The sequence below is a fragment of the Morone saxatilis genome, unplaced genomic scaffold, assembly GCF_004916995.1.
Source record: "Morone saxatilis isolate NCDOM2014 unplaced genomic scaffold, NCSU_SB_2.0 Contig5, whole genome shotgun sequence".
Taxonomy (NCBI): Eukaryota; Metazoa; Chordata; class Actinopteri; family Moronidae; genus Morone; species Morone saxatilis.
The window spans coordinates 11,890,885-11,900,732 of record NW_023340095.1 but is presented as its reverse complement, the minus strand read 5'-3'; the positions used below and the strand labels follow the sequence as shown (position 1 = coordinate 11,900,732).

The following is a 9,848-nucleotide window of genomic DNA, read 5'->3' as shown; positions in this document are numbered from 1 at the left end:
ATTTTTCTATTTCATTTTATTTTTTATTTTTTTTTCTACTTCTTTTGAATATCGCCACTATCTCTCTCTCGCTCACTCTTTAAGATCTGATACCCCCTTCGAGATTTTTTCCCCTTTCAGACCATGAACAAACTATATGTTGGGAATTTAAGTCCTTCGGTCACTGTCGAGGACTTGAAGCAGCTCTTTGGGGAGAGGAAGCTGCCAGTGGCCGACCAGGTCCTACTGAAATCCGGCTATGCTTTTGTGGACTTCCCCGACCAGAACTCGGCCATAAAGGCTATAGAGACTCTTTCTGGTAAGTGTGGATTTGATAAGTGATGCTGCTGCTGGTGACAGGAAAAATTCACAGCGGGTCAAACTGCAAGATCAGGTTAAAAACACAATAGCTCAGCGTGTCCGTAAATGTGAAATATGAATCATTGCTTGTGTTATTATTAGTCTTCTTTTTGTTGTTTTTCTGCTGCTCGGGACAGTGTTTTTTTGTTGTTGTAGCGATCACATCCGTGTGCCATCAGAGTTTAGATGAACGCTCAGCAATGCACGCTCCAACAAAAATTGGATAAATGATCGATCCCAGGACACACTCGGGGCTTTAGTGCCCGTTCGCCTAAAGAAAACACGAGCAGTCGTAACGCTATTAACGCGCACAATAACCTATATTTTGGAGATTCCGATAGTGTGGGGCGCTACTTTGCAATCACCCACTGGAATGTATGGGATGGTCTGATGGTTCGGGTAGGCATAATTATTTTTCACTTATTTTTTATCTTGATTTTATTGAAGAGAGCAGAGCGACGCGAGCGCGGAAAACGTGTCAGATCCATGTTCCTCTGATGTCTGGGTATGTTTTTACGAGGTGTCTTGGAGGTGGGTCATGGGGGTCCGGAGGAAAGAGCTAATAAACAGGTAGCTGAGGGGGGACGAGGTGAGACGCTAATTCCGTGCTGCGCCAGGCCACTCTATAATAGTAACGAAAACCCGTGTTCAAGCTCCGCCGAGGAGCGCTTCAAATTCAACCCCCTCGGCTGGGTCAACACGGGGGGAATTAAGAAACACCTACCTAGAATAGAAAGAGTACAAGCCATTCTCCTTTTCAAAACCATCTCTTCTTTTGATGTTGCATTCTTTACTGAGAGCAAGGAGAGAAGAGGAAAAAAAAAAAAGAAAAAAAAAACACCCCTCATTGCACTGTGAGGGTTGTGGGAGTGGAAAGCATGGCTGCCCATTTCCCTCATAGTATAAAAGCTTTATCATGCTTTATTTTTGGCGCCGATTTCCCCTCATTTGTGACCCCCTCGAAATGTCCCCAGTGGGGTTGTTTTTAATGTAAACATGCTCGGTTTTATCCGCCGCCGTGCGCCCGGCGGTGGAGTACTTTTTGGTGAGGGGTTGGCTGTTTGAATGGGGACGCACCTACTTGGAGAAGTGATTCAAAGTGTTGCTGTAAAGGCCTACCAGCTTGCATTGTTACTTTCATGACACGCAGCTAATGTTACACTATCAACTTTCGTCCCTACAGGTAAAGTTGAATTACACGGAAAGGTGATAGAGGTAGACTACTCTGTTCCCAAAAAACTAAGGTAGGCCTACAATCTGACACACACACACACACACTCTCTCTCTCTCTCGCTCACACACACACTAACACACACATTGTGTCCCACGCCTATACTGTGCCCCATGGCAGACTGTGACCTGTAGGCTTCCGCTGTGAAATATAGCACGCAGATTTCCTCTCTTTTCTCTGCTTCTGTGTGTGATTTGAAGCAAAAGGCTGCTGCTGTTTTATTTCCTGGCGATGGAAACGTAATTGCATGGCGATTAAACAAAAGAAAGAGAGCGACAAAGAAACAGTTTAGTCTCCAAACACCCGCAGAAACACACGGTGGCTGCAGCCATATCGCGTGATCTGCAGCAAAGGGCCTGTCCCGCTGCTCAACGTGGACACACACACACACACAGTGCATACACGTAATAATTGCATCCTAATTGAATCTCTCATATAGACTGTAGTGGAACTTTAACACGGGCTGCTGCGCATGCTGGGATTGTTGTTGTTTTTTCCCTCCCCTATATGAAAGCGATAAAGTTAGGTTTCATTATTGGCTGTAACACTGCAATGCACGGTACGTTGCATACCAATCAGCTGAGCCTCTCCTCTGGTTTACTATATGTGTGTGTGTGTGTATGTATGCCAGAAACACAAATTGTATAGGAGTATGTGTGTGTGTGTGTGTGTGCGAAGAAAGCGTGGGTCGAAGGTTTGCGAGCTGATCTATAGGTCAACCCTGAACTCCAAAACCACGAGATCACAGTTGTATTATGTGCTTCTGTATCAAACTGCACACGCAGGAAACCCAATATGTATACGAGCTTTTAATTGCGTGGAAATAACAATTGAACAGGCAGTTTTATGTGCGTAATGCGAAATAAAGTCATCCGTCTGGTTTTGCAGCACATACACTCCCAACACGTATAGATCCACACCTTGTTCTCTTTTTTATTACCACAATGCCTTTAGCTATAGGGAAACACTACCTTGCGTGACAGAAAGGTAAATATTCAAGCCCCTTGTGGAGGAACACGTGACCCATACTTTATGCGCTTCCAGCATAGTCCTCCCCCTTCAGTGCAGACTACACTTTCCTGCATTACAGCCTCGCTTTTTTTTCCTTTTTTTTTTGCTGAGCCACACTCTAGAGAGAATATGTATGTTAGAAAATGTCTAATGATCGAGCTGCTGTGTTATCCCCTCGCTTTTTGGCTCGATTTGAAAGCGTTTATGTGAGCTGCAAAGGCGCAACATGGTGTAGAAAAAGCCCTGCGCCACTCCCCACAGTTAATGTGCACGTAGGCCATTGCAATGTTGGAGAGCCTCATAATGGCTGCCATGATGGCCCTGCACACTGCACGGCTATAGGCGGAATCAGATGGGGAGCTGGATTTCCATACATGTGCCTGTATGTGTCCAATCGGCTGCGTGCAGAGCTGCTGGACGTGTGTGCATGTTCTGAACAGGCCCTTTAAAGCTAAAAAACCTTCGCTTATGAGGGGAGGTCGACGTGAGTGCAGCGTAAAGGACACGTACAGGTGTTCATTTTGAAAACACGCAGGGAATCAGTGGGAACTGGGCAAAATCACGTGTGTGTGGAGCTGGGTTGTTTGTTCACACCGTTTTTTAAGTGATTTAGGCTTTACCCACGGTGCTAATTTAATTTAATGTTAAAACATCAAGCAGTTGTTTGTCTAGAGTTTCTGTCTTTTATTGCTGAAACGTTTACATGAATTATTTTTAAAAGCTAAAGCTTAAAAATGCGTATTTGTGTCCAGAAGTGTAGAATGTATTTGTGGTCATTTTCAATCTTTTTAATATATAATTTTAATCTATTCCATTAGTCTCATTTATATTGAGAAATAACATCTATATTTAATAATAAAGGATTAGAATGGTGTTATTTTATTTCTAAATCCTGTATTCAGATAATACTAATAATAATTGTAACTTTTGTTATGGATTTGATTTTTAAATATATATTCCTATAGTGAGTTAAAGAGGCTTGAGGAGTGAACCAATCACCAGTTTGTGTCATGTAGGAAGCTTTGTGTGAGCTCATCTGAAGGCCTGCTGGCATTTCTTGGTTTTGTGAGGCTGCTGTAGTTTCAGCTGCTGTTTGCTGTGTGTTCTGTTTGTTTATATATTTCAGTTGTGTTTTGTTGTCTAATGTCTTCATTGTGCAAATAGCCACGGTGAGATTAACAATTAAATTATATCTATTTTTGAGCACTGAAATTATGGTTGTTTATTATGTTGTCTTTGTAATAACACGTTGTTTGCTAATGAGTTTATTCTCTTAAAGAGTGGGCCTTTTTAAATGCAATTTTGAATAACCTAGAAAAGACAAAGCCATGAGTTGTTGTAGTTTTGCTGTGCTTTTTGTGATTTAAATGTTATTTCACTTACTGTCATTTTATATTTTGATATTTCAAATTTGCTCAAAAGTGTCAACTTTCATATTATTTAGATATAAGTAATTTCAGCAGAAGTAAACTAGATTTTTGATTTTATCTGTAAAAGCTTTTAAAGTTTATTGTCATGGAAAATACAGAATAATTAGATGTACTGTATCTGCCATAAATTCAAATAGAGTTTTAGTAATTATTAAGGTAATTTTTATTAAAATGATAGATTTGATCAGTGTTATAATAATGTAGATTACTTGATATTAATTTATCCTGGATTTCAGTGCTGAGACAACTGTCATTTTAAATTAATTAACTATTTTTCAATTAGTGAGCAACACATTTTTCTGACACATGTTATTTAATTATTAATATCACCTGAGCTTGTTATGTAATTGTAGTTTTAAAATAGAAACTGTTAAATCATTTGATGGTGAAATAATCAATACAAACAAAACTTATGAAAGATCAGAGAAAATAAATAGATTTAGGTAGAATGATTATTAATAATTCTTTAATTTATATCGTCTAAATTTGATTGGAAGAATGGGAATTAGTTTGATAAGAGAATTAAGTTTATTCGCTCAAACCTAAATATCTTTCTTGCAATTTGTTAATGTATTTTCTTAATGGTGTCTTATTTTGATAGCAGAAATCAGAAAACTATTTTTCTCATCCTTGTTAAGTTTCTTTGTTAGATAAAGCATGTGGCTTCACTCTCCGCTCATGCAACACATGAGGAAACAGAGTGTGACTTAGTGATAATTGATATTTGTGCTACATGAATGATATGCAGTGTTGTTTCACTATCAAATAGATGGTGAAGGTGTGGACAGAGCGACTAACATGATCTCTTGCTTGTTGTTGTGAGAGAAACGCATTTAAAGCTGTCTTCCTGAAATAAAGAGGTATAGGGGTTTGTTTACTTGCCTGTATAGTGAGAAACCCTGACTTTCCTCCTGCTAATTATCTCTCTACACCTTTGAATTAACCTTGAGTGAAAATGTGCTCAAATAAACAGGCGATGAATTGGTGATTGAGTGCTAACTCTTGTGTTACACTTCATTAGGCTGTGTCACAATAAACTCCGGTTGAACTGTTTGCGTGCCCCTTTGTATAAATCTAAGTTTGCAGCTTAATGTTGTTTGATAAAAACTACATTGATCACAAGACCTTTTTTCTTTACAAAAAGCATACAAACCAGGACTTGGGTGTAAACATCTGCATTGCACCACAGTGGTGCACATGCAGATGTGTGTGTTGGGTTGTCAGTGCACACTGAGTCACAACAGTGAAATACTATAGCCATCAGTTGATCCACTCTGAATCCATTAATACTCCCCAGTTGATCCTGGGTGCAGGGGAAGCTCTCCAATTCAGTCTCCGGTTTTGTCCGGAGTGATAGCAGGAGGTGATGCACTGCTCCCCTCTAAAGCCACATCCACTGCACCCACCTCCTGACACCTCATGTCTCCCCTCACCTGTCTGTGAGGAGGGATCGCACAGTGTGATCTGTTCTGGGAGTTGATGCGCAGGTTGTCCCTCCACTATGCTCATTTTCTGTCTTAAAGACCATTTCTTTGGTGTCTTTTTAACCTACGGTTGGTCTGTCTCAGGCTTTTTACGTATGAAGGGTGAAGAAGAGATTATTTTTCATGTTGTAGAACAATTTAGCTTTGACTGAGCCCCTGCTTATGATGTGTGAAAAAATAATGCCAAATGAGATAGTTCTTCATTAGCACTTCCAGAAATAATTACTATATACTTGTCATGTATTAGCGAAAGGCTTTTAATTCGAGTGTGTTCAAGCCACTGCATTTATATTTCAGCCCCTCTCCCAACGCTGCTAAATTTGTATAGCAATTATTAACTTTTTTATGAAAGTGGAGTAGGGTATTTTACTCCTGAAGTGATAACAGACTTGCTAGTGCAACAGAGTATATAGCTTAAGGGAGCGTCTAGATAAGATGTGAGAGCATTGTAAATTTATTGTGTGTGTGTGTATCAGAGCTGTGGGATCGCTGTTAAAGCTTCCCGAGAGTTGGAATCTTCTTCTCCTTTTTTTTTCTTTTTAAACACACACTTGCATGTGTATCACAGCAGCAGCAACTGTAGAGATTTACTTCTTGGTAAGCTGTCATTCACATTCCTCTCCAACCTGTTGCATGACTAATATGTTGCTGCAGCATTACGCTCATTACAACCAGGAGTTAAGTAATCAGCCAGACGACTCTCAGGAGCAGCAGTGAGGAGGTGTGGAAGGTGTGGCCGGGATGGGGAGGACTGCATTTTTCTGTAAATACGAAACCACCGAAATATACTGGAGATGAGAAAAGTAAAACAGGAGTGGATGGTTTCACGTGAGGGAAAGTGACTGGAGTAGCGTTGTGTTTAGTCAGTGACACATAGGAGTCTGAGTTGAGAACCACCATTCATCCAGCGGGAGATGAATGGGGCGCCTTCTTCTTCTGCCTGTGTTATTATTTGTGACCTCACCATTACACATTATCTCTCACTAGTTCTTATTATTGAATAATGAGAGTAACGGCGAGACAGGCTGTGGTAGAAGTAAAATAAACCCTCATTGATTAGAGATGAGAGGCATAAAGTCTCCTTGAACTGAGCCGCTGAGTCTTCTGTCTGCAAGAGAATGTGTCACTGATGTTTTCTCATTGGCTTCTGTTGGTTGAAAATGAAAGGAAAAGTTGAATTTCAACACACATTAGTATTGAATTTATAGTTAAGAATAGTTTATTAAAAATATTGTTTCATATATAGACCAAAATATATTTCAACAGCAGCTTTTTCATTTGCCTGATTTCCTTTCCTCACACACCTGTCTGCCAGGTGTGTATTAGACAACTCTTAGTTTGCTGTTTGTACAAAATTAAAGTGTGACAACCATAACAATCCTCTACCAGTATAGACCAACCAAAAACAGTTGTTTTGAGCAGATGTTTGAGGATGCTGTTTTGCTAAGCAGGGTTTGATGAATTTCTGGAAATCTTAAATGTGCTGCGTGTGAATATTTAATGAATTGTAAACCTTGATTATGAGTAGTGCAGTTTGTACTCAAGTTCTTTTTTGGGGCAAGTAATTTGAAGATGTAACAGCTGCTCTGTCTCTCCTTCATTTTATATGTCCCTCTGTTGCTCAGTCTGTCCCTCTTATGTGTTTGCAGCATGTTTAAAGTTATATATATATATATATATATTTATGTTCATACACAGCTCGAGACAGACATTGGAGAAACAGAAAAGCTGTGGTGAATCACAGATGAAAGCTACATGCTGGATGTAAACTTAAGTGTTTCTCACCCCTCCGTGTGCCAGTGCTCCCAGTGGGCACCCAAGGGTGTGGTCTTCATGGAAGGTTCGGCAGCTGAGGCGCATAGCAGGTGGCATTTCTCACACAGGCAGACCCCGTCCTTGTCCCATTTCAACACCATATAACCCCACTGCCCCTGCTGGAACTTTTAAAGCTCTGATGGGTCTTGAACAGGTGAAATGAATATGGCGGAAACTCCCAACAGCCAATCAGAGTGAGCCAGGGGCCATAACACTGACATGTAGCCAATCCTATGCAAGTGGGTCGAGTGGTAGGGATCGAGGCTCACGAAGAGGCTCTGTGACTAAGCCTTGAGCTGGGAATGCTGTTGGCCTGAAGCTTCACCCAGGTCAAATGGTCTTCTTAATCTCTTCTGTCGGACCTTTGCCCCTCGTGCATTTCTCAGTCTCTTATCTCACTTTTAATGTTACAGCCAGAGGTGGGGCCTTGGGGGTAGCCGGAGGTGGCACTGGCCACCCCTCAAACCTTATTGCCCCCCTCCCCTTGGGGCCCACCTACCAGAGTCAGAAGGTGATAGGTAGTTGGCTTAGTATTATGGATGGATTACTGAACGGCATAGTTCTTGTTGGAAAGCCAATCAAATGCCTGCAACAAAGCATAAAGTCACAACAAGGCAACACAAATTGACCACAAACAGACACAAAATCACTGCTTAGACATGCAAAATGGCTGCAAACACAAAACAACCATAAAGAGACAACAATGACAGAGATAAAAAAAACAACCACAGACACGCGCAATGACCACAATGAGTCAGTTATGACCACAAAGACGCAAAATCCCTACAAAAAGATGCAAAATGACCAGACAATTTGTATCTGAGTCAAGGGACCCTTTTTCTCATGATCTGTCGAGTAGCAGTTATTTACTGCTATTGTATCACATTAGGACTTTTATTTGGTATTAATTTATTACACTAAACAAACAATGTTACTATTAATGTACATTTTATTATTGCCAAGAACCAGGGCTTTAACTGTGACTCAGTGCTCCAATGGGCAGACCCAGTGCGCTTAAGGCAGGGCCCTGCTTGACCTCATGTTTGTAATGAAACTGTTTTCAGTTGCAGTAACTTGAAATGTTGGTGTTTTACTGAACTTCCGTAACGTAACCTTGTCCAAAGTAAGCCTAAAGGGTAACTACATCCTCAATTTCTGCTAGAGCCCTCTCCTCCAGCATATTTAAAACTGCAGCAGAAGAGTTAGGGGGCAACAGCGGTAGGAGGCATTACCTCGTGGCTACGTAGGGTGTGACATGGAGGGTCAGGGGACACGGGGGGAGACTGACTGACAGCTCAGTGTGCACAGCTATGCAGAGATGGAGCTAACCAGCCATGAGCAGCTACTGTCAGACTCTGTTTCTCCACTAGCCCTTTGTGAGAGTTTCTGTGTGTGAAGGGGAGTGTCAGTCAGGGGAATCTTGCCTGGTAAGTCACAGGTAGGGAGCGGCCAGAGAATTTGGCTGAAACAAGCTTTCAATTCCAAGCAGACACTATTTTCTTTTTGGAATAAAAGCTGTTTTTTCCCCACACAAAATAAATTTTATTTAAAAAAATCCCTTGTATTAGTACCATATGCCAACATGAATCTGTGTAATTATGTGTACAGTGCATGTGGTTCCAGGAACATCCAGATAGGGTTTAATAGTGAAATAGTATACATGGATTGCCTTGTATACACCACCTCTTCCAAATAGTGGGAATTTATTTTTCTTTTGTATGTTTTTTTTTATGTCAGCTCTCTGTGAAGCAGCAAAGATACAGTCTTCTGACATTTACAGCATCTTGATGTGGGAGCGAAAACGGTGCCATTGTGCTTGTGAATATGTGTGTCCATGTGTGTTTACAGGTTGTGCCGTGTTCACTTCCAACTGTTCCAGGTTAGGTTCTCTACGTTGCCATGGGAACCAGTTTTGAGTGTTTTGCTTAGTTATAGGAGGAGAGCTCGAACGATGGAGGCTTTCAGAAAATGAACCCAAAGTCCTCCAGTGTACAGAACGCCGCGCAAGCTGCAAAAAACAAAATAGCAAAAAGTTGGGTTTACTGCACAAGACACCCTGAGATTCTGCCTACAAGTGATCATTATAATATCTTGTGATATTACTGTCACAATCCTATGATTACAGCTTAAATTTGTTATGAACTGCTGTCAGTTTGGAGACCCTGTAATTTCCACCCATTTCCCAGGAGAGTGGAGACTGCCTACCGGTTATAGCTGTAAGCCCCGGTCGGCAGTCCAGCCGTGTGTTGGTGGCTCACGCTATGGGCAGTGCAGTGGTCAAAGTGCTGACTTTATATGACAGCAAATACATAGCCTAGTAAGGTGCCTCAATAAAAATGCCTGTGTAAAGCTATCGCTTTATTGAAACCCTCAAGTGCTCATTTTCTTTCCACAAGTGCGCCAGAGAAAACTGCAGAGTGGGCTGTCCATCTATGTCACAGCCGCAGCCCCTTTCGTGACCTTTCTTATTCATAAACCCACTCTGAGACGCCATTTCCATACTTTTCCATATGTAGAAGCTGGGAAAACCCCCCCCCC

The 9,848-nt window shown here is 41.3% G+C and overlaps 1 protein-coding gene across 1 annotated transcript in view; it reads left to right on the top strand.

Moving 5' to 3' along the window:
- Window positions 1-9,848, top strand: part of igf2bp2a (insulin-like growth factor 2 mRNA binding protein 2a) — a gene marked incomplete at its 5' end in the record, with an annotated part of 45,041 nt that continues 35,193 nt past the window's right edge. Inside the window, 2 exon segments of the mRNA XM_035676882.1 lie at window positions 1-298; window positions 1,523-1,583. Of these exon segments, the coding sequence (XP_035532775.1) occupies window positions 124-298; window positions 1,523-1,583 (236 nt within the window).